The 23,563-nt window shown below is 34.4% G+C and overlaps 4 protein-coding genes and 1 long non-coding RNA gene across 9 annotated transcripts; 4 read left to right on the top strand and 1 right to left on the bottom strand.

The window, feature by feature from the left end:
• Positions 1-237: 237 nt before the first annotated feature.
• On the bottom strand, positions 238-3,447 carry LOC111306030 (putative pectinesterase 66). The gene is made up of 6 exons (XM_089750371.1): positions 3,182-3,447; positions 2,910-3,069; positions 2,555-2,772; positions 2,217-2,459; positions 623-652; positions 238-528 (listed from the first exon to the last, which is right to left on the bottom strand). The coding sequence occupies exons 1-6, from the start codon at positions 3,415-3,417 to the stop codon at positions 339-341; spliced, it is 1,077 nt and encodes a 358-aa protein (XP_089606497.1). The 5' UTR covers positions 3,418-3,447; the 3' UTR covers positions 238-338.
• Positions 3,448-7,194: 3,747 nt separating this feature from the next.
• Positions 7,195-10,824, top strand: LOC111306029 (stachyose synthase-like). Of its 2 annotated transcripts, XM_089750585.1 has the most exons (5): positions 7,195-9,219; positions 9,307-9,484; positions 9,597-9,964; positions 10,045-10,311; positions 10,394-10,626. In XM_089750585.1, the coding sequence occupies exons 1-5, from the start codon at positions 7,738-7,740 to the stop codon at positions 10,475-10,477; spliced, it is 2,379 nt and encodes a 792-aa protein (XP_089606711.1). In that variant the 5' UTR covers positions 7,195-7,737; the 3' UTR covers positions 10,478-10,626. The 2 variants fall into 2 exon arrangements, with proteins under 2 accessions (XP_089606711.1, XP_022759666.2); XM_022903931.2 differs by having other exon boundaries at positions 7,199-9,219; positions 10,045-10,824.
• A 2,272-nt stretch (positions 10,825-13,096) lies between these two features.
• LOC111306027 (uncharacterized) lies at positions 13,097-14,051 on the top strand. The gene has a single exon (XM_022903929.2). It carries the CDS (start codon positions 13,203-13,205, stop codon positions 13,878-13,880), a length of 678 nt encoding a protein of 225 aa, XP_022759664.1. The 5' UTR covers positions 13,097-13,202; the 3' UTR covers positions 13,881-14,051.
• A 1,091-nt stretch (positions 14,052-15,142) lies between these two features.
• On the top strand, positions 15,143-18,691 carry LOC111306028 (large ribosomal subunit protein eL33w-like). Of its 4 annotated transcripts, XM_089750829.1 has the most exons (6): positions 15,143-15,865; positions 16,089-16,124; positions 16,221-16,440; positions 17,236-17,612; positions 17,752-18,036; positions 18,238-18,691. In XM_089750829.1, exons 1-3 carry the CDS (start codon positions 15,806-15,808, stop codon positions 16,365-16,367), a joined length of 243 nt encoding a protein of 80 aa, XP_089606955.1. In that variant the 5' UTR covers positions 15,143-15,805; the 3' UTR covers positions 16,368-16,440; positions 17,236-17,612; positions 17,752-18,036; positions 18,238-18,691. The 4 variants fall into 4 exon arrangements, with proteins under 4 accessions (XP_089606955.1, XP_089606953.1, XP_089606954.1 ...); XM_089750827.1 differs by lacking the exon at positions 17,236-17,612 and having other exon boundaries at positions 15,565-15,865; XM_089750828.1 differs by having other exon boundaries at positions 15,565-15,865; positions 17,236-18,036.
• Positions 18,692-19,493: 802 nt separating this feature from the next.
• Positions 19,494-22,839, top strand: LOC111304988 (uncharacterized). The gene is made up of 4 exons (XR_016331612.1): positions 19,494-20,097; positions 21,946-22,071; positions 22,415-22,497; positions 22,633-22,839. It is a non-coding gene; the product is annotated as an uncharacterized LOC111304988 (long non-coding RNA).
• Positions 22,840-23,563: the final 724 nt, after the last annotated feature.

The following is a 23,563-nucleotide window of genomic DNA, read 5'->3' as shown; positions in this document are numbered from 1 at the left end:
CAAAAAAAAAAAAAAAACATATCCTTCTCACCGCGTAACGATGTGCAAAGTTTTCGCTTGATTTATTTTTCCCTCTTGTGTATAGTTGATTGAATAGCAATAGAAAATAAATCATGGAATCTGAGAATTTGATTGAATGGCAATAGAAAATGAGCATACTTCTACTCAAAAAAAAAAAAAAAAAAAACAAGATAGAGAGAAATTAAGAAATGGCAAACAGATTGTCAGAGTTCTAAATTGAGTTTCAAAATTTTCTTTTTCCCAAATTATGGATTAAAAAAAAGTTACGTCATTGTTTTACCCTATGATAGAATATAGGGAGACAATATTTCAGGAAACTAAAACAATGAATTCATTACAACTGAGGAGACTTTTGGCAGTTTGGCAATCCATCCTTCTTTGTCAATATATGATATGTTCAAAAACTGATTGAGCGGAGAAGCACTGAGTTTCTTCAGCCAAGGCACACGCTTGGAAGTGTTGGCTCCAGGTCCCCTGCAATCAGCCTCCGCATACATCAAATTACCTCTGCAAACATAGTCACAGTTCAGCTCTTACTTGCCATTGCAAAAGTAAACAAATTCTAAGGTAATCTTTAAAGGAGAAAAAAAAAATGCCATACTCATGATGCACATAGGACCAAGCATCCCAACTAAAGATTCAAATTGCGGTCGGATGACGGTGTAGCGGCTGCTATTTCGTGGTCGCGTCACTATCTGTCACTGCTATTAGAGAAAAAACGGAGGAAAACTTAAATATCGTTTATAACGGACGAATCGCGGTCGCGAATTGTGGTGTAACGCTGAATAACGGCAATAACGGTCCGCTATTGCCGTTATTCCTATTTTCATTCAAAAAAAAAAAATCGCTTAAACATTTTGATGCAGACAATTCGTTAACATTCACTGCTGGGAGGTGAGGTTTTCTTTACCTTTTGATGTGACTTCCAGTTCGGGAAATGATCGAGGCATTAAATATCCACCTTGATCTTCTTGCTTATTGAATAGCCGGGTGAACGAACATCCACATGCCAGAGAGGAGCGGGGAAGAGCTTAGAATAAGAATAAGAAGATTACTATGAAGGCACTGAAGATTACATTGCTGTGGTCAATCAATGCTTAAAAGAATTTGAAACACACTGGCATCTAAGCCACAGAATGACGAGCTGCCCGTAGCATTTTCACACTAATGGGAAACAAAGTCGAGGATGCTAAATTGCTTCTGTTTAAAGACTTAAAATAAAATCAGCAAGAAAAAAAATAAACATCAATTTACAAATTCAAAAAAAAAAAATTCACAAAACTTGAATTTTTAAAAATATCAATTCTCTCAAATTTAACTTCAATCAAAATCAAATACATGTAATTTAAGGTAAACAATTAATTCAATATTCAAATTACCTTTTTTATTAATTTCTAAATTTATCGTGATTTTGTATGTTTGGGATTAGATTTGATTATGAAACATTGGTAGAAGGAGGCAGGAGTTATTGGGATTTAAAATGAGAGACAAAAGTGAGAGTGAGATTTGAGGTTGACGGAAGCAAACAGATACCACACACCAAATAAAAAGAGAACTGAGAGATGGGGATGAGGATTAAGGTTTGGAGAAAAAAAATTATTGAATACAAGGTGAAGGGATGAAAAGTTGTGTGGGTCTATGCAATTTAGTCAAAAGGCAAAAAAAGTAGACTTGAGGCTATTATTGTTAAAAATTGCCCACAACATGAAGGCTGCCAAGTTTAATTTATTGTAAATTCGTAAAAAATAATTCTCTTAACTCATAAATAATAATGCTCTTACTTAATTTATGAATGTCTAATCACTTATTATTTGATTTATGCATAATATAGTTCGATAATAATTTGATGAGTACGGTAATTAAATAATTAAATATATTATTCGTTATGATTATTTATTTTTACATGTTTATTTATCTCTTGTTATTTTTTAATTATCATATAAATAATTTTTTAAATATGAATATTTTACTATAAATATTTTTTTTAAATAAATAAAACACATGATATGATATAAATTACTTTAAAAATCATAAAATGAGAGGTTTTATGATTAACAATTAAAATTATTATATTTTATAGCAAGTTGAGCAAAATTTAAAAAAATTCACGACCGCGATAGTCGCAATGACCGCGAAAGTCTCCGTTATATCCGTAATCGTGATAAACGTGATGCGATCGAAAATGTGACCGCTACCGCAATTTAAATCTCTGATCCCAACCATAAGGAATAATCGAATCTGAAAGCTGTGAATTATATATAATTACTCTGGAATAAGCCCCATAAGCTCTTCCAAGGTAAGTTTTACCGGTTCCTGTGAACACACAAGATTTAAATACGAAGCCGCTAGGATCATCTGATGAATTCCTTCCCTGTGCTGTTATGTAACCATAAGGATATTCTGGTGCATATTTTCCTGCTGTAAGATTTATTTCGCATCTCGCAAATGACAACATTGTCAGTACTTGAAATTGAAGATAAGACTGAAATTCAATCTCATCTTTTTTATGAAATTAACAAAGATTTTTTGTTGCACCTGATAGATAGACTGGCCTCTGCCAAATATAAAATCAATAGCACCTTCAACATAGCAATTGTAGAAGTAGTGGCGGCCTTGTACGTCCCACAAGGTATCTTGCAGCCCCAAAAAGGCACAGTTATAGAAAGCAGATTTATCCCCATATATTCTAGCCGCTAGAGCTGGAATCACATTTTTCTTGGTATCAGGTCCTGACAGTATGTTATAGATATTCTGTTCAGAGTGAAGATGCCATAGCTTTCAGCACAGAATCAAGGAGATTAACTTATAAAGCTTTTTTGTAGATGTAACTTATCAGGAAATGATAATTTGTGGAATCTAGAAAGCAAAAGAGGACCTTGATTTCATACCTTGAACGTAATGCGTTTTGCAACAATGTTATCAGGAGAAGAAGTGAAAGTAGCACTGTCACAGGTATCCATATGATCCCCCCATTCAATACTGGTTAACTTGCTCCCAGCTCCTTGCAGAAAAATGCAAGATTTGTTTGCAGGGATTGAAACTTTCTCCCTGGACCAAACCAACAACAGGAGAGAAAAATCAGAATACTTTTGTCTGATCTTTAATTTCAGGCATGAGCATAAATCAAACATATGAGACATGAAATTATAAGCTAAAGTACCTGAAGATTCCAGGAGAAATAAGAATACGTATCCACTTATTGTTGTTAAAAGGGATTGAATCAATAGCATTTTGAACGGTTTTGAAGTCTCCCTTGCCAGACTGATCCACCGTGATGGCATCTGCGACCTTGAATTTACTGTCACTAACCATTTCACATTCCAAAGTTTCAGAAATACTGAAATAAAGCAACAATTCAATCAAGACGAATGCAAGTATATTGTGGAGGCGCTGCATTTTCGAACTATAGCTACTCAATATCCTTAGAAAGAAACGTTTTCATTCAATTTTCATGATTGAATGATAAGAGTCATAATTATAGAGAAACAAATTTGATTACCTGGTAGTACTTTGCATGAAAGTTCCCCACCAATATGAAATTTCTGGATATGTTGCCAAATATAAACGGTATGATTAATGATAATTATGGACATGAACTGTAATGATATTTATACTCAAACTTTAGTTGGCTGTGGCCTCGCTTGCATGCCCTAAATTTAGCACACTATGGATAAACTGCTTTGTGACTTTTGAGAGTCCCACCTCCAATTCTTTCCACAACGTAAAATGCAAAAGTCTACCTTAATTCATTCCACTACGACTGTAGCCAAACCACTGAATAGAAAGTGATTTTTTTTTCATCTCTTTTTTCCCTTGCGTGCGCATATTTAAACGATTCTAATCTCTTGTTCTCCAAAATACTTGCAACTTAAGTACATGTTTCTTCCACTAAAAGAAAAAAAAAAAAACTAGATTCCGATCTTCCAATATTCAAAATAATTCCTTTGAAAGAAAGAATATGCATTAGAATTTTCAATTATAAAAAAAAAAAATGATTTACATTTTACACATTAGCGTCTTTGATTCTTTTGAACGTTGTCATTATTTTTGAGCCTGACGTTTTAGATATTTGAAGTTTATTTCCAAGCCCAAATATTTGATTGGCAAATGGTAGCCCAATGGGGCCTTGGCCCCCGACCAGGTCAGTTCAGTTTACATGTGAGCTCAGCTGAACTTCAATTCATTGGTAATCTTGTTTCGTAAAGCCCATTATTGGGCTATGTAGTGAGCCTCTTTATTTTTTGAATTCAGACACAAAACAGTGAGCCCATGACTGTTTATTTTTTGTAATTTATCAACAGCTCAGCATCAAATCCTAAACGATGATATTTAAAGTTGTCTTCCACTTTTTGATCTGACGACAAAAAAGCTTTAAAAAAGGTATTTAAGTTTGGATTCGAATTAAATCAACCTTTCTTTCTTTTGATGTAATAGAGCGTTGTCCTCTTTTGAACAAAAAAATAAAAATATTTAGAATTCAAAATATAATATTTATAATAATTTTTATTTTCAAATTTTTAGTTTAATAATTAAAGACATTTAAAGGAATATCAAGAATATAATTTTGATCCAAACCTCTTTTATTTTTTTTTATTTATATTAAGATTTTATCTTTTTAACGTAAAAAAAAAAAACACTTATATTTTTTTATCAAAAAAAAAACCAACAACAAAAATATAAGAACATATTAGTAATTAATGTAAAAGCTAAGGCAGGTAACTGATGTAAGGCAGAAGTCAAAAGCAAACGATGCCAAGATTATGGAATTATCTTTCTTTCTATCCATATGTTAAACGAAGATACGACTAATTTATGTGTTTGTTTAAGGAAATGGGAAGATCCTAAGACAAATAGCACTTAATCCATCGACATTTGAATGTTGGAAGACCAATTTATCCTTGAATGGTTCAATTTTTGTCAAAGTAATATATATTAGTAATACTAATATTAATATCCCATATAGAGCCAAAATATAGCGTGTTGAAATGTCGGTTGATGACCCCCAAAAAATGGCAATTTTACAAGTTTATAATTCGTTTTAATTTAACTAGTGCTCACCTCTAGTGGTGAAGTTGGTTTCTTCATTTTTGAAGCAATAAAATTTTAATAATTCTTTGCACTACAATTAAAAAATTTTGAGTTTCGTGACGTGAATGTAATGCTTTTTTTTTTTTTTTTCCTTTTAGGAATGAGAATCGTTTGGAATTTTAATAAAATTATTATGTGACAAAAGGATCTTTGATACATTAATGAGGACATCGAAACAACAAAAAAAAAAAAAGGGTGGATTCTTCACAGTAAAAAGTAGAACCCAGAAAGGAGGTCAAGGAAAAAGTTGCAGTCAATGGCTTATAATTATGTTAATTTGATTAGGCCTTCTAATTAATCTGTTTGAAAAAAAGGAACCTCACTTAATTAAAAATGCCCTTTGTTTCGTGGCTTGGGCAAAAGTAACATAATCTGTTTCCAAATCGATCAGTCTATAATCAATTAAAAAATTTTCCAAGGAAAAAAAATAATATAGATTTATTTTCCCACTTTAACCTCTTTAATTGACTTTTGTGACACTGGGAATATCAGTTCGCTTGGAGGGGAAGAAATAGCATGTTTCCTTTTTCTTTTTTTTAATTTCAAGCAGTTCTTCTTCACCCAACTTAATTGATTAGGCCCAAATTGAGTTTATTCCTGACTTTTTATTAAATCTTAGGCACAACTATGAATGGAAAATTTTCTTTTGGGAGAGAAGCATATTTTAATTTTTAATGCCATATAGCAAACAACGATGTTCTTAATTCTGTTTCTATCACATGGTAAGAGTTGTCTCCTCACATTCTGCTTTCCAAAAAAAGAAAAAAGACATGAATTCCTTAGAAAAGTAAAATACATAGATTTGTTCTTCCAAGTAAGATGGGCTCTCTTTATTTATTCCCCAAATTTATGCGGTTCAATCTCGGTTCCTACTTTTCAGCAACAAATAAACTTGGGAACTAGCCTGATTGGCTGATTCTCATTTCAATTTTTTTAATATTTTTAATGAACATTAACCTTATCTTTTCGTCTTTGAGAAATAATTTCGTTGGCAAAGATTTGATTCACTTGCCTCTTACTTGGCCATGCAAAGACGTAGGTTCAGATTATTTATGGTAGCACCCAATCTACCTTCAATGCTTTGTTACCAAGCCAATGGTTATTAACAAAAGTTAACAAATTAAAGATAAATTTTACATTAAGAATGAAGTAAGAAAATTAATATCGGACGCACACCTTCTAGTTTCATCCGCCAGAAATCTTCAATGATCGAGAGAAATCTCTTGGCTGCTATATATCTAAATTGAGTAATACTCTATTATAGGTATCAAATTTAATTATTAACTTTTTAGTGTTTGTTTACTTTGTTAACCATTAATTACAATTTGCTAATTAAGAATAAGGCTTGGATTTGGAGCTTTGACCCTCAAGTGTATGTAAACTAACTCAGCACCGCAAATCCCTCGACAAAGTTCCTTGTCTAACTCGTCTGGCCTACCATAAAACGTTGAAGTACCAAATTCTTCAAGAAAATTAAGTTGAAAAATTTTTTAATGGCACTATGGCCCATGGGGGTTCAAGAAAAAAAAAATGTAGTATTAAATTTTATGATTTGTAGCTGAATCAGCTGATATACCAAGTTTCCCATCTACTAATTTCATTTCTGCATCTCAGGCAGAGGCAGGCAGCGTATCGTCCAACTTAATAAAATACTTCAAATTCAAGTGTTGAGAGAAGTTCCCAGTTCCGTTTGGCTACAGAGTCGATGTTAGCATCCACTACATGGATCATTATCCTTCAAATTTTAACCCTTTTGCATTATTTTTTTATTTTATTAGATATTGATATTGTCTCCTTAATTAGTTTCTATGTGTTTGTGGATCTAGCTTTTAGTCATAACTTCCATCATGGTGATAGGGAAGCAATTAGTTACTTTGTTTTTCATATAAAGGATTTCACCGAAAAAAAAAATAAAGCATAAAGGCCAAAGTGACCAAAGAGCTAGCAGAAACCAGAAACTAACCATCACCAAACCAACCGCCCAACATTTTTTTTTATCAAGATAACTTGATTCTATTTTTAATTCAATTTTATTACGCATCCATTTCCTTTATTTCTCAATATATACGTGCATAGCTGAACAAGCACACCGCCATTAACCTTCCGTGTGCAAGCAAACATCTCGTCAAGCTCTCTTTACAACATTCTTGTTTTAGTTCATCAGCTTTATTGTTCTCCAACTACCATAACTGTTATTCTTTGTAATCTTTTCCTACACCATCTATTTTTGTAAAGTGTATCAATTATTTTGAACATTCAATTCCACTGCATTTATTTTCTTGTAAATCTCTCGGTTCCTTATTCGTTTTCGTTATCATTAACTGCAAATTTGCAGTTCCCGCTTTCTGGAGCTGAGTTAAAGAAGATATCATAATCACAGATAACAGATTTTGAGGCTTTGGTTTAGTTTTAAAATCTCCGGGGATCATCACATTCCAAAAAGGTGGTCCTTGGTGCCCAATATAAACACTGTCGGTTGTTATCCACACATTGACAACTAAAACTCAAGTTTCATCAAGCCTGTGAAAGTTTTCAGTACTTCGTTTTCAACTTTTCGTTCCTGTTTCTTGTTTTCTCTTTAGCTTGTGCCTTATTCGTTTCACTGTTTTTCTTTCTTTTGACTTTGTCATGGCACCTCCAAACAATCTCGCTAATTCTACTTTCAATCTCCTCCGCTCCAGTAGTTTAGAGAAGTTCTTTGATTTGTCAAATGGAAAGCTCAATGTCAAAGGTTTTCCTTTACTCCATGATGTTCCTAGCAATGTCACTTTCACACCGTTTTCTTCTGTCTGTAACTCCTCAGAGTCTGATGTTCCAGTTCCCCTGCTTCAGCGTGTCCAGGCTCTGTCTCACAAAGGTGGGTTCCTAGGATTCAGTAAGAATGAGGCTTCTGATAGTATGACAAACTCTTTGGGTAGATTCACTGGCAGAAACTTTTTGAGTATCTTTAGGTTCAAAACATGGTGGTCTACACAGTGGGTGGGAACTTCGGGGTCTGATTTGCAAATGGAAACCCAATGGGTAGTATTAGATGTCCCTGAAATAAGGTCCTATGTCATAATTATACCCATTATTGAAGGGAGTTTCAGGTCTGCTCTTTGTCCTGGCAATGATGGCCACGTCATGATCTTTGCTGAGAGTGGTTCTACTTTAGTCAAGGCCTCTTCTTTCAATTCAATTGCCTATGTCCATGTTTCTGAAAACCCCTTCAACTTGATGAAAGAAGCGTTTAGTGCTATTAGGGTTCATCTTAATACCTTTAAGCTCTTGGAAGAGAAAAACCTTCCTTCTATCATTGACAAATTTGGTTGGTGCACTTGGGATGCATTTTACTTAACTGTAGAACCTGCTGGTGTATGGCAGGGTGTGAAAGAGTTTGCTGAGGGCGGTGTCCCACCAAGGTTTATCATCATCGATGATGGCTGGCAAAGCATCAATCGTGATAGTGATAACCCCAACGAGGATACGAAAAACATTGTTCTTGGTGGGGAACAGATGACTGCCAGGCTATACAGATTTGAAGAGGGCGAGAAGTTCAGAAAATATAAGGAAGGTTCCTTCTTGGGTCCTAATGCTCCTTCATTCAATCCACAGAAGCCCAAGATGCTGATCGCAAAGGCCATTGAAGTCGAACATGCCATCAACGCTCGTGACAAGGACGTCCATTCTGGTGCCACTGATGTTTCCGAGTTTGAATCCAAGATTAAGAAGCTGAAACAAGAATCGGATAATATGTTTGAAGGAGAAAAATACAGCCTTTCGAACGGCAGCTGTGGAAGCTGTGGCTGCAAGGCCGATAACTATGGCATGAAGGCTTTTACAAGGGATCTGAGAACCAGATTCAAAGGTTTAGATGACATTTGGGTGTGGCATGCTCTTTGTGGTGCCTGGGGTGGTGTTAGGCCAGGAGCAACTCATCTCAATTGCAAGGTGGTCCCTTGCAACGTCTCTTCGGGGCTTAAGGGGACGATGCCAGATTTGGCTGTGGATAAAATTGTTGAAGCTGGGATTGGACTTGTTCACCCAAGTCAAGCTGATGATTTCTACGACTCCATGCATTCTCAACTTGCCAAATCTGGTATTACCGGAGTAAAAGTGGATGTCATTCACGTAAGTAATTTAAAAATTAAAGTACTAATAATTTATTATTTGTTTGATAAAGCATAGTAATAATTTTATATGAATGTTTCAATCCAGACTCTTGAATATGTATCTGAAGAATACGGAGGTAGGGTGGAGCTTGCCAAGGTTTATTACAATGGGTTGTCAAAATCGTTGTCAAAGAACTTCAAAGGGACCGGAATTATCTCTAGCATGCAACAATGTAACGATTTTTTCTTCCTTGGGACAAAGCAGACAGCCGTGGGTAGAGTTGGTAAGAAAGTCAAAACAGATTTTCTTTTTCATCCTAATCACCTTGTGTAACATCAACCATTTATAGTGTAGTAAATTAATTAATTAACTGATTTCAATTGTTTTTCTAACAGGTGATGATTTCTGGTTCCAGGATCCAAATGGGGATCCGAACGGAGTTTTCTGGTTGCAAGGTGTTCACATGATCCACTGTGCTTATAACAGTTTGTGGATGGGTCAGATCATACAACCTGATTGGGATATGTTCCAATCTGACCATGTTTGTGCCAAATATCATGCTGGATCCCGGGCAATTTGCGGTGGACCAGTCTACCTGAGTGACTCCCTCGGCTGTCACGATTTTGATCTTATTAAGAAGCTTGTCTACCCTGATGGCACCATCCCAAAGTGCCAGCGCCATGCCCTTCCAACTAGAGACTGCCTTTTCGTAAACCCTTTGTTTGACAGCAAGTCCATCCTCAAGCTATGGAATTTCAATAAGGTACCTCTCTCTTTTTGTTAAAGTTTTTCTTTGTACTTGGATTTACTTGGATATGATAACAAAATTCTCTCTTTATGCAGTATGGAGGCGTTATTGGAGCTTTCAACTGCCAAGGAGCCGGATGGGACAGTAAGGTGCTGAGGATCATTGGCTATCCACAGTGCTACAAACCTATCTCGGGTTCTGTGCATGTCAATGATATTGAATGGGATCAATGCATAGAAGCTGCTGAAATGGGTGATGCTGAAGCGTATGTGGTCTACCTTGACCAGGCCGAAAAATTGCTCTTTCTGACACCGAAATCTGATCCAATTCAAGTCACTATCCAACCATCTTCATTTGAGATTGTAAGCTTTGTGCCCATTAAAAAGATTGATCGCGTTGCCAAATTCGCTCCTATTGGTCTAACCAACATGTTTAATTCTGGAGGAACAATTCAAGAATTGGATTACAACGAGGTTGGGGAAGGCCCTGCTGCCAGGATCAAAGTTAAAGGTGGTGGGAACTTCCTAGCCTATTCCAATGTTCCACCCAAGGTCTGTTATTTGAATGGTGCTGAGGTGGCTTCTGAGTGGTCAGCCGATGGCAAACTGACGCTGAATCTTCCTTGGATTGAAGAAGCTGGTGGAATTTCTGATGTGGTTTTTGTCTTTTAATCTACGGATATGAACTTTTAAGGGTTTGGCAATTAAGTACTTTTGGGTTATTGTTTAGGTTTGAACTCAGGAAGGATGTATGTTCATCGCATTGAAAGTAATGTTAAATTTATTGTATTTTAATTATCTGTCTACGCTATATATGCGATTATGACTGAATACACATCTGAAAAATCTATAAGAATGAAAAGAACATAGAAGAGTCTTAATGTGAAGGAGAGACACAACGGAGAAGAGAGAAATTTCTTAGGAATTAAAATTTAGACCAATTTTTAACTGATAAAACTTACTTTAAAAATAGCTAAATAAATAAAGCTAGTAAAGGAACACAGTGTATTAAAGGATGAAATCAGATCCAATACTGCTTTAGGAGGTAAAGCAAAGAAATAATTATATTCAAAATAATGATGAGACATCTAAATTCATATACAAGGAACACGCTAGAATCTCCCACCAACATGTTTCTAACATCTTTTTGACAGAAACTACCACAAAAATTAGCTGTTTCGTTTACATTTATGCTTAGGCAGACAAGGAGAAAGACAAAAGTAGCTGCCTATGCTCTTTTAGGCCGTTCGGTTAGGATGCTTTGTGGCAAACTTTTTGACCCTTTTGACATAATCTGAATTTCAGTTACTCTTAGACTCTGCAGTTAAGTAGTTCAAATTTACAGTAAAAATCTAGGCAGCCTGGATCTGAAAGCTGAAATATGAACTGTTCATGTATTGAAACAAAAGGCAAATTGATGGCAGAGCCCTAGCTAAAGCAAGCTGGTGGAGGAGACATCCAGATTGAAATAATATACATATATATGGTGTTAGTGCTAGTTTGAATTAATTTCAAAAGCATCAAGGAGGAGATTTGAAGTGCACCAAAAATTATTAAATCAAGTTGATCCTCAAAAATAATTCTAGTTTAAGAAATAAAGAAAAAGAGAACACGGATTACTGACTCTGGGTCCCTGAATCATCAAGACAAAATCAAAAACAAAACGGGACTCAGGAAAAAGACCCAAAGGTATCATGAACAAATGGTTGCTCTCTGTTTCCTATTTCCAAATCATCAATCAAACACAAATTAGCTCTAAATTTTGCCAAGTGTAAAACTTCCAGTTCCAACCCGTGGCTCTAAACTGTCAGATGGAGACATAAACAGAAACTGCTGGAAGAAAAATGTAAGAAACATTCCAAATTGCAAGAACTATCAGAGTGACCAATGTGCTAAGGTTTTATCACTTTTCATTTTCAAAAGTATCAGCAGGAAGGTGATTCAGTGAATCAGTGGTAAATGTTAACAACGGTTTCGTCAGGCAAAAGATATGAACCTCCATTTCATCAACACCTGTGTAGCACTGTGGCCCAAGCCGCTGTACAAAATCCAAAACTTGTAAACCAAACCTTCAATCTAAAACTAGCGTCTGTCGGCTTCTAAACCTTCAATCTCCTTGGAAAGGAAAACATGGGATTTGTCAAATATCTAGATTATCTAGTCATTCCAGATAAAGGGTAGAAAAATCCAACAAAAAAAGTACTGAAAAGAAAAAATAATTTGGGTCATGCTAAAGCACGAGTCAGTTGTTCACGAAGACGCCCTTTGGCAAATTTCAATAGAATTATCCACTTCTTTTTGGTCGGTTCAATGTTAATAACTTCAGCTTCCACAAGACAGAATAAAAGAAGTACATCCAAAGATTCACGAAAGTGAAGTCGTATTAGATCACCAACTGTAATTCAACTAACAATAACAACTAACCGCTATTCAATTTTTCTTCCAACTGTATGACTGCTCAAAATTCTATCCTTTTATGGATTATATTTTATGATGCCATCATGTTATGCTTTCAATGGATGCACATTTTATGCATTCCTCATGACCATATTTTTTGGGAATTAAACTTTGATGGGATATATAATTTAAGATGCTGATCGGGGGAGCCTAAACCCTGGTCTCGAAGCAACCCAAAGGGCAAGAGAAAAAAATAAGCCCGTGTATTATTATTATTATTATTATTATTGAATAAAAGAGAAAATGCTTCTGTAGACAAAATTTAATCAATATATAGATAACGTGATAAAATAAGAATAACGTTTAAAATTCGTGTCTGAAAAAGTTTTAAAATTTTCTTGGGAGAATATATTAGGTTAACAATTTTCAGAATATACTCTATTTGTAATTGGGCAATGTGAACCACAAAACAATAACTGGGCTAGCTATTTTAGCCCATTAAGCTTCGTTGTGTTTTTGAACTTCTTCGATCTGAACAAGCTTTTCTGCAAAGGATATATGGATTCGTGATTCATCAATAGTCTGGATATCATCTCCTTAAAGTTTTGGGTTTAAGCCCACAGTTCCATCTCAACATTGGGGTTTTTATTTTTTTTTTGGTTTATAATTTTCTCAATAGACAATGACGGTCCTATTTCCTATTCCATTTAGGAATCGGGATAACAACTCTATATATATATACAATCCTTATTTAAGTTCAAGTTTGCCTTAAGTTCTTCCTCAACGTTTGATCATCACCTTCGGTTTATTTCTTGTTGTTCTTTTTTCTTTCTTACGAAGTCACGAGAGCTTTGACCATGCTGGAGTTATACAATGTCTGGCAACAGGATGAGGGTGTTTATTACGAACCAGATCAGGAGGTTCAAGCCTTTCAACAAGTCAGATTTAGTATTCAAATCCATAGACTGCTTAAAGATAATAATGGTCGCGTGAGGGAGAGAGTTGTAGAATTCCAGGATGACGGATTTTGGATCCGTTCCGAACTGTTTTCCTCTGTCGACCTATTTGTTTACATAGCTGGCTGTTTAAATCAAGCTGGAATTCACAGTCTTGATATTGAACAGGTGCTGATTGGAACTTTCTCCGAAATAACTTTGATTCTGAATAAAGAAGAGAATTCCAAAGTCTGCGTAGTACCGATAATGTTATGTGTTTACAAATGGGAACGTTGGGAAGATGCAGCAGAGGCAGAGGATATGGCAGTGGAGGAAGCAATGGCAGCAACAGCTCTGAAACCAGTACCTGCAACGAAGGAATCCATCCAGGCACTACGAAAGGTCAAGCTTGGAGATATCCCTTGTGTTTCTCGCGAAATATGTGTGATTTGCCTGGAGGAACTCTCACTGCAGGCAATGGATCTCACAAGCATGCCCTGTGCTCATCTCTTTCATGGAAATTGCATCGTGAAGTGGCTGAATACCAGTCACTTGTGTCCATTGTGCCGCTTTCCGATGCCGACTTGTGCAAATCAATAATTTGGCCGATAATTTGCGTGGCTTTTGTTTCTCATCATCATTGTATAAACCAAATATTGTTGCTAGTTTTTTTTTGGATGGTTCATTATTGCTGGGTTTTCAAATTTCAACTTATTATCATAGTTGCTGAATTAATTTAAGTTTGCTACTGATCTCTTTCACAATTTTGGAAATAATTTTTGTTCCATGCTAAAAATCATTTAATTTGTTATTTCACAAATTTGATCAGCCATTCAAAATTTTTTTTCGACTCACTTATTAAATTGAATTATAAATGATATTGTTAATTTTTTATATATCAATTTTTTATTTGAATTTTTGTTAATATTTTTTATTAAATTATTTTTAATATGAAATTTCAATAATTTCACTTTAAAAAAATTACCTAAATCTTAGTCCTATTTTCATATGATTGATTGCCAACAAGAAAATTAAGAAGTAGGCTTTACACACCTATAAATAAACCCTCCGAAAAACATGATTACGCGAGATTTTTAAAAATCTTTTTAAAATGTCTTAGGAATTCTCACAAACTTAGTCTTTCTGATTTTATTTATCTTTGATCACGATTGAAGAAATTAATTAATTAAAATTTTCAAAAATGAAAACAGTCAAATATTTAGCTTCATAACAGCAACTTATGCTTGATCACTCATCACAACTTATATAAAATCAAATGTTATTGAACTTAATATATATTTTCCATGGCTCTTAATTGTAATATGCTATGTTATTTTAAAATATAAATAAATTGCATAAGGCCCTTGAAGCTATCTCATAACTTTTAAATAATTTTGCATATTGGGTCAATATCCTAGTGCCAACTTTTTAAAATTCTTTTCTATTTTTTTCAAAATTCTAAAGTAGGCTTTGTATATACAAGTAATTTATCCCTAATTTTATTATCTTTCATTTTAGAAAAGAGATTTCTTACATATATATATATACACATATAATGAATCTATATATTTAAAAAAAAAAAAAGAACGAAAAATGTCTCTAAGATGCCCTATATTGCATCTAAGCCCATGGATTTATTATTTCATGTATAGCCAAACTTGCATTTATATTTTAATTATATCTTTAAAAAATATGGGAGACTTAAGATGCCACATAATATTAATTAGAGCAAAAACAAAGGATTGATGAAATTTTTTTTTACTTAGATATTCATCCAAGACTAGGAAAGACGTTTTAGTAAATTACTTGGGTAAGTCGGTTCCAGTATTTCCTTCAAAGCAACTGGCGTTTTCTTCTTTTGCAAGGAAACAAATACATTTACGATTTGGAATAGGATTATGCAAAGGTATATATAAAAGTACGTACCCTACCCTTAAGGTTTCATTCAAGTAAACCCAAAGTTGTGGGGTGCTTGATCTTCCTCCCTTTGATTCACGTTCCCGATTATTGCATAGCCCTTTTTTTTTTAAGGAGAGTTTTGATCATGGCAAGAGGAGAATCGTCATTCCAAGGGACGCTAGGCGACAATGGTGACATCGTGAAGCAGGGTCGACTTTCCCAAGTCGGATTTGTTCTTCGAATTCGTAAGTTCCTCAAGGATGATAATGGCAACATCGTGGGAGAGTATGAGGAGGATGAGTTCAAGGAGGAATCGATTTTGCCTGAATTTGAGTTTGGCTCCTTTCGACACCGCAAAAATATAGCTCGCCGTTTATGTGATGTTGGATTGCTTCATGTGGCGGTCATGTGCCATTTTTGTTGTTTTCTGTTTCTGTTTTTGGTTTTGTGGATTTATTGAACTTTGTAAACTAAGATTTATCTTCTAATCTCTTGATTAGTTACATATTTGTCTTTGTCATCCTTTGCTGACCATTTTGTTTTACTATTAATGGACTGTAATTTGTAGTAATCCATGCCATCCATTTGCTTCTGGTGTTACCCTAGCTAAGCTTGTTACTGTCACTATGGATGAGCAAGGAAATAAGACCTCTGATACCAGTGGTGCTCTGGATAAGTTGCGCAAGGTCAGCTCTGTCTTTTTCCTGCCATACAACTTATGCTATTGCCTTTTTAGAATGAGCAGGGTATTATTAAACACTATTGTTGTTCTTGAAATAGAAGGTATTGCATCCAATTAGAGTGTGGCACCAGGGTGCATCTCGATGTTGCATGTTTTGATTAGCACTTGATCAAGTTGTTTAGAATCATAAATTATGTTTTTTTTTTTTTTTTTTTTCTGTTTAATAGGCTTTGCGTTCGTGGAACCATTCTGGGCTACAAGAGGTAACAAATTTTTTCTTTTGATTTGTTGAGCTGGTAAGGAAGTGTTTGGATTGGTGCTTAAGAATGGATTTTTGGTTTGGTTTGGTTTTGTAAAAGGTCGAAGTCGAACCAGTATCCTTGATTCAGATCGAAGGAGTGAACCCAAAGGAGGAAAGTAGGATGGTACTATGGGAAGTGAATGGCATATATTTACAGAGGGAAAGTGAAGAAGAATGGGTCTCATTATTGTTGCACTTGGGGTAAAGTAGGAAGGCCCCATGGAAACAGTGGTATTATTTGTGCTAAGTTCAAGTCTAACCGCCCTCCCAAAACCCTGGTAATTGAGCAAGTTGTAATAGACTAAGTACTAATTAGCATTTTTTTATTAGTTTCGTTTGGTTCTGATTACTAAAAGATTAAATGAAAAGATAAAACAGAGCTCTGTTGATTTTTCTTGACAAGATGCATTGCTGGAGAAGTTTAGTGATGCTTGCTGACACTAATGTGTTCTTACATTATAGGTTCAATGTACTTCCTTAGAGCCTCTCTTAATTGACTTATTAAATGCGAAATAGAATTGTTTTTGGATATCAATTTGTAATCATCCTTTTAAAAATATGATTATTAAATGTTTTTGCTTATGAGCACCTTTGATTTGGTAGTTATGAAAACAGATTTGTTGCATAACTGCAGAAGCACAATGGTTTAAATAGGAAGTGGTGTCATCAGAAATTTATTAGATTCCTTACTTCTCTCTTGCTTGAAGTTGCCATCTTGAAAAACAAAGAGGACTACAGATAGGAGGGGACTTTTGCCATGCTTTCTTTCTTTAGTAGCCACTAAACAGTTTTCATTCAAGCTTTTTTTGTCTTTGAGAAACTTTATTTCCTTGATACTACTACCTGCAAAAAGAAGCCAAAAGTAATTTTGTTCTATGGTCTAAAATCTGGAATTGCTCTTTCTCTTTACTCAATCCCATCTGTGGCAAGAAAAAAGAAAAAAAAAACACAGAAGAAGATGAATTGTTGAATTTATGATGAGCAGTTTTAACTCTATAATAGCTTCTTTATCGTATTAAGTAATTGTAATACCAATTAGTGGTTGACGTTTTGACTTTTCTTGTTGACCATAGTGGTGTTTCCTCATTCAACCGTTTCATCCATGAGCTTTTTGTGGATTCTGATACTTCAAGTATAGACTATTCTTCCAGAGAAGACGATCTTGATGGAATATACCCTGCATCGCCATCATCTCATGTGTCAAAAACCTCCATAACAATCACTCGCATCAATCATGATTGGCATTGGACAGACTGGATGGCATAAATATGTTCATGGATTTTGTTACCTGCTAGGTTTCTGCTGGGGATACTGTTTCTTCTTTTCCGTTTGTTAATATTCGGGGATCAAAGACTTCTTTAGATCCAGGAAGCCCCTGTCCTATGAATTTTCATTCTCCAAGGACCATGTTGTTTACTGTACCACTGACAAGAGGCGTGGAGTCATTGAGGTTTCTAACGGAATAACATCTTACTGCCTCTTGAAGTTTTCTGTTTTCATTGCCCCATTATTCTGTTTTGCATTGCCTCATATTTTGCGATTATTTTCTCATAGCTTTTACTTACTCACCATGATGCTATGTCAATCAGGATCCTCATCTAGCAATTGAGATTTTCATAGAAGCTATATTTGATATGTTTCACAAGGCCCTGCATTGTGTGCTCTTCCCATCAGCAATTTTCAGAATCTTTGTAAAATGGTTCTCATCTCCCAGTGCTGGTGTTAAGGATATTTGATCATGATGTCTTGAATGCTTCAGTTCTCACAGCTATTCTTGGAGATAATAATCCAGCTCTTACTGAAAGGAATCTTACTCTTCACCACGCTCTTAACACTGATGTGCGAACATGTCAGGATGTCATAACAGAGCTAGGGTAAGTGCAGTGTTATTTTCAATTCTTTTTCCTTTTTTTTTCTGTTTTTTTTTTCCCGGGAATTTTACATATCATCTGTTGGTTTATTACCTCATCTTCCTGTTTAGGTACCAATATGAAGCTATTCATGTTATCACTGCAGATGGATATGTTCTGCTCTTAGAAAGAATACCAAGGTATAATAGTTTGTTTTCTTTTCAGATTATCACTTTTGAATGCTATTGTTCTTGATACATATGGTATGATATTGCAAACGTGATGCACGGAAGGCTGTCTATCTACAGCATGGTATTTTGGATTCATCTATGGGGTTAGTAACAACCCGCAATCTGCCTACCACTCTGCTGTGATTTCTTTGCTGGTTGCTCACTTTGTTGGTTATTTATTACATTGAGCTACATGCTTGACCCTTTTATGAGGGGTTTTCGTATGTGGGTTCTGATTTTTCAGTTATCATTTGCCTGCAACTGGCATTATATTGATATTAGTGTTTTGCCAATGAGCAAACTTCCAAGAGTGGTTAATAGATAACTCTGAAGCATCAATTCTTAATGTTGGTTAGCATTATTAGACTGTTTTGTGTTACTGGTGTATCGGATGAAGACATTATATGTATTTCGAAAATTTGGTTTCTCAAATAAATTATATTTGGGTCAATATTTAAATTATTAATACATAATTTTATTTTACTTTTATAATTAAATTATAAGTATATTATTTTATTTTATTTCTGCGCGAAGCGCGAGTTCCAAATCTAGTCAGTTAATATTAATTCAATAACCTACAAATATTAAATATTATTTATACGCAAAATTGTAGAATCTAAAATCCATCTTATAAAAAATTTTGTCCATCAATTCCATTGCATCTTAAATCTTTTTTCCCCTTAAAACGAATTTCATTTGATTATTACTTTTTTAAGTTATTTTTTACTTTTAAAAGTAAAAAAAATTGAAATATATAAGAAAATAAAATGATTAATATATAAAAGAGCTCTTATATTGTTAATCTTTTATCAATTCGATATTTAAAAAATAAAATTTTTATTTTGATATTTTAATTTTTATTTCGTTAAATATTTTATACTTTATGTAACTTTAGAAAAATGATTAATGTGATATAAATATTTAATAAAATTATATTATATATTATAAATATTTAATTATAGTTATATCAGTAAAAAAAATTTTAAAATAAAAATAAAAATTATTTTTAAAATAAAATTTTTTTTAAAATGACATAAAAATATATAAAATAAAATATTCGTATCACATGTAATAATTTATTGGATATTCAAATCACATAAATAATTTAATTATAATGTTAATTTAAAATACCACAATATTTAACAGATAAAAATTTAAATACTAAAATAAAATTTTGATTTTTTTTAGATATTAAATGAATAAAATATATAATACAAAAACTATTTTTATATTTAACCCAAAATAAAAATCATTCCTCGTAATACCAATTTTAGCGGAGGCCGGTGCAGTACTTTTTCCTAGTTCTTACCTTACCGCCTGTCCTCAACAAAACTTAATGATCCGATGATCCATCATTCATCATATATCGCCGTCACATCTGAGCCACTTAAATTAGGGTTCATCCAACCACCAACCTTTCAGAGCAATGAAACCCTATCCCAAAACAGTTTCAATTTTCGACAGTAGTATAAAGCATAAACCTCTTCCCCTCTCCCTGTCCCTCTCAGTTTTGGGCGACCAAAGGAAAATTTTGAAAAAAGAAAAAAAAAAGAAAAAGAAGAGGCATATTTCAGGTTTTTGCGTGAATCTAATAAAACCGTGAGCCACAAAAAATCTAGAGTGGAAGGGTGGATTTGTTTCATGTTAGATTCACGCACAAACTCGTAATCTGTCTTTTCATCTCTCTTCCTTTTCATCCTTTCCTTATCGTTCCTCCAAGTCGTTGTCTGTCCATTTTTTTTGTCCCAAATGAATTGCCAATTTTTGGAGAACAAAAAGAAAAAAATATATATTAGCTGCTGTTGTGAAGCCCGCCTGCTGTGTCAAAGAAGCAGTAACGCTCTAAAATTTCAAGGTAATGATGTCAATTTTAGATTAAATTTGAGTAATTACTGAAATAGTGAGCTTGTTTTGAGGAATTATTCCATCATTTTGATTTGTTATGTTAGGAAAAAAACTTTAATCAAACTATTATTAAAAGGAAAAGGGTTAAAAAGAGGTAATTGAAAAAAGGGTTAGACTTTCCTAGAAGTAGTACCAGCTGAACACCATACAAATTCACCGCAAATTAGGTACATGAACTTTGTTGGAAAACTGATATTTTATTTCCATCCTCTTATAATCCCGGCACTGAATTCCCTTTTCTTTGAAAGCTTGGGACAAGTCGAAGGAAGAATTGGTTCTGATAATTGCCTTAATTCATCTTAGTTATGTAATTCCTCAAAATCTTGTTGGCCTGCAGTTGGGCGTACCATGTCACGAAATCTTCAAAATTTTAGGGTGTCTTTTATACTATCTGAATCATGTTCAAGTGGTTTCGGATGAAAATTTGTTGGTTGTACCTTTGGGATTGTGATTGTGATTGGAGGAAATATATAGGAATGGAGCCAACTAGCTTCATTGAAGTATGGTTGGGGATTTAAAATTAAACCCTGAATGGAAACTGGTACTTGTAGTATGGTTGATCGGTTTGGATCCCACCTCTCTTTTCCAAGTGTTTAAGATGCTGAGGCCACTCTTACCACTTATGTAAATGTTAGGGTTCATGTGCCAGTTGTTTCTAAGATATTAAACATTAAACAACTCTAGGAGGAACATCTGGATTAATGCTTGGAAAGTGCATATCAAAGTAGAAGGGGCCATATTTATAAGGGGTGTCACCAGGACCTACAATTACTGCTTCATAAGGACAACTCTTGTCTCGAAATCCCTAACAAAATAGAATCTGGGAGGCTTTAGTCAGTGTTCTCCGTTCTTTGTTTATCCTTCTCTCCAGATGGCTACTAACCGCAATGTGCTGTAAATTGATAAAGTAGTGATCCTTTGGTGGATCTTTGATAATATCAAAGTTCTTGAACTCTTTGAAGTCCATCTCGTGCCTCTTCAACATTCTTAGCCCTGTGTTCCCACCATTTATCTGCATTGACATGTTAAGTTTTTATTTTGAGTTGATTGTTTTGATGTTTGAATAGAATTCTAATACCAATATATAACTCAAATTTAATGTAATGAGAATGTGCAACCTGATTGAAATATGTCACTTTACCCTTTTTTCCTTGGCTTGAAAAGTCATTTTGCCTGAGCTACATACTTTTTTTTTTTTTTTTCGTATCTGTAGTGTTTATTTTTTGTATCTATAGTGTTTTGAATCCTACATCGTAAAGGAAAATACTTATTTTATTTTAATTTTTTTTTCTCATAAGGAATATTCATTAATGTGCACTAACAACTCTGTTTTTTCTATTTTGGGTGATTTTCACCCTTTAATGGTATTAGTGGTTTTTTCTTTTTAATATCATACATGATGTAACACCTATTAGCCATTTAGGGCAAAATTTAATGCAAGCTCTGTCAATATTTCATTAAATGCAGATTCTTGTCCAGGCTTAGTGCAATTACAAATGTGGTAGTAACTAAAAGCTAGAAATTAATGGTGCTGCAAGCGACATTAAGAAAATTTCTTCTCTGACCATTCATAGACTTGGTATAAATAGCTTAAATATGAACATTTAGTTAGAATTCCATAACAGATGATGTTTGCTATTTAGTTGCCTCAGTTTGCTTCCAGCAATACTTTCTTCATGCCTTAATTTGATGAAGAAAGCAGAAAGGTTAAACATATCCTGTTGTGGCTGATTTATTGCTGACATTGAACACCTCGTGATTCTCTATTATTGATACCTGAAGTTAACATATGAAACAGGGGAGTTATTTATGTTCCATGGCTGTTTCGAATCTGTGGTTTCAGCAAAAACGGCTTCCATAATCTAGGGTGTTTGAGCCGTGAGGTGCTCTCAGACATCCTGGGCTCATGGCCTTAGCCACCCAGGTTCTCTCTTCTCCTTATTCATAAAGTCTGTTTTACTTATTGGTATTAATCTTGGTGTCGTTCTGAAAATTGACCCTGTCCGCTTGGAGATAGTTCAAGTTAAAGTATATATTTTGCCTGATTAGGAAGATTTTGAATAGAATAGGTGATATAATATGGTAGATTTTAAAGTTCTCACTTTTGTCAAAATCTACAAGGGCTGTATAACCTAAAAACACCTAGTTTATTTACATGCCAATTATGCCATACTAGCAACTAGAGTTCGCATTCTTTATAATCCTTCGTCTGGTCTCTTGAATACTAGAGGGGACTCACTTTCCAATTTTCTCTTATCAATAAGCAGTAAGACTGGCTAGGTACACTGTTTCCAACCCAAAAGGGTGTTTCAATGCAATGCAGAAAGACTGATGGAGCTATGGACTAACGGTGTGTAAATCTAGTTCAGATGTACTGAAAAATAAAATCTATTTCAGCCCTGTTATTTTAATGCCTGTTTCCGAATAATCGGTAGAAATATCCAACCAATTCTTAAGCTGGCCACCTTCGTATTACTTGGACCAGGTACCGGGTAGGATTTGAGAAGGCGTTAAGCAGGTGCAGCCTATCCAGTCTGTGACTTTCGGTTATCCAAGTGCACATAAGCATGAGGCAAGTTATTTGTAACCTTTGGGAACTGAATTTTGGTAGGTTTTTTTTTGTGAATTGAGGACGCTCTATGTAGGTTCCAACAATTTACCAGGACTCAAATAAAGCTTATTTCTTGGTTTATGTTCCAACTTTATTAAAAGCTAGTTCATATTCTTCTATGCACTAGGCAAATTTAACTGTTACCTGATGTTTGAGTCGAAGCACCGAAAGAAAATGTAAATGAAAAAGAACGAGTGGGTCAGGGAGACCTACTTGCTCCAGAAAAGATCTATATGGCCGGGCAAAGCAGAATCATAGCGACAAAGGCATAGACAGGACAGGATCATTCCCTTATGATATTACTGATATCAGCATTGTTTCAAGATTTGGAACACTTCCAATGACAAATCAACGCATCAAAGTGGGGCATTGCATTATTTAGCTTTTATACGCAATATCAAGTTAAACTAATTTAAAATGTTAACCGTTGCCTTAAAAAATAGCGTGTGATAATTTGGACAAAAAGTCTCTCAAAGTTGTGAAATGGTTTCTCATCGATTTAAGAACTTGAAAAAATAAGGCAATGGATTCAAAAAATTAAAACTTGGCATAATACCTCAGTTGAAATTGAGTGAGAGAATAGCTGGCAAACTCCATGATGGTGATGATGAAGAAATCGAACACGATTTTAGTTCAGAAACAAAAATGAATGTGGAAAGACTCAATTCAGACCGACAATCCGGTTAGCAATCTAAGCCAAATTTTCCAATTGAGATGCAATCATGCAAAATGTGTCGGCACCAACCAAGTAGAAAGAAGGTAATTAGCTGCAAATGCAATCGGGATTAAAATGGGACCAGCCTAT

This window comes from Durio zibethinus, chromosome 21, assembly GCF_047325235.1.
Source record: "Durio zibethinus cultivar Kanyao isolate XHJ-2024 chromosome 21, ASM4732523v1, whole genome shotgun sequence".
NCBI classification, from domain to species: Eukaryota; Viridiplantae; Streptophyta; class Magnoliopsida; order Malvales; family Malvaceae; genus Durio; species Durio zibethinus.
The sequence above is the reverse complement of the archived record's forward strand: the minus strand, read 5'-3'. Positions and strand labels throughout refer to the sequence as shown.

Coding starts and splice junctions, on each gene's coding strand:
- LOC111306030 (XM_089750371.1), bottom strand. CDS start 3,417: ATGCAGCGCCTCCACAATATACTTGCATTCGTCTTGATTGAATTGTTG. Junction 3,070..3,181: donor ATTTCTCCTGGAATCTTCAG/GTACTTTAGCTT, acceptor GGTTTGGTCCAG/GGAGAAAGTTTCAATCCCTG. Junction 2,773..2,909: donor CAAAACGCATTACGTTCAAG/GTATGAAATCAA, acceptor CACTCTGAACAG/AATATCTATAACATACTGTC.
- LOC111306029 (XM_022903931.2), top strand. CDS start 7,738: ATGGCACCTCCAAACAATCTCGCTAATTCTACTTTCAATCTCCTCCGC. Junction 9,220..9,306: donor TAAAAGTGGATGTCATTCAC/GTAAGTAATTTA, acceptor GTTTCAATCCAG/ACTCTTGAATATGTATCTGA. Junction 9,965..10,044: donor AGCTATGGAATTTCAATAAG/GTACCTCTCTCT, acceptor CTCTTTATGCAG/TATGGAGGCGTTATTGGAGC.
- LOC111306027 (XM_022903929.2), top strand. CDS start 13,203: ATGCTGGAGTTATACAATGTCTGGCAACAGGATGAGGGTGTTTATTAC.
- LOC111306028 (XM_089750827.1), top strand. CDS start 16,303: ATGGCATATATTTACAGAGGGAAAGTGAAGAAGAATGGGTCTCATTAT. Junction 16,441..17,751: donor ACCGCCCTCCCAAAACCCTG/GTAATTGAGCAA, acceptor TATGTCAATCAG/GATCCTCATCTAGCAATTGA.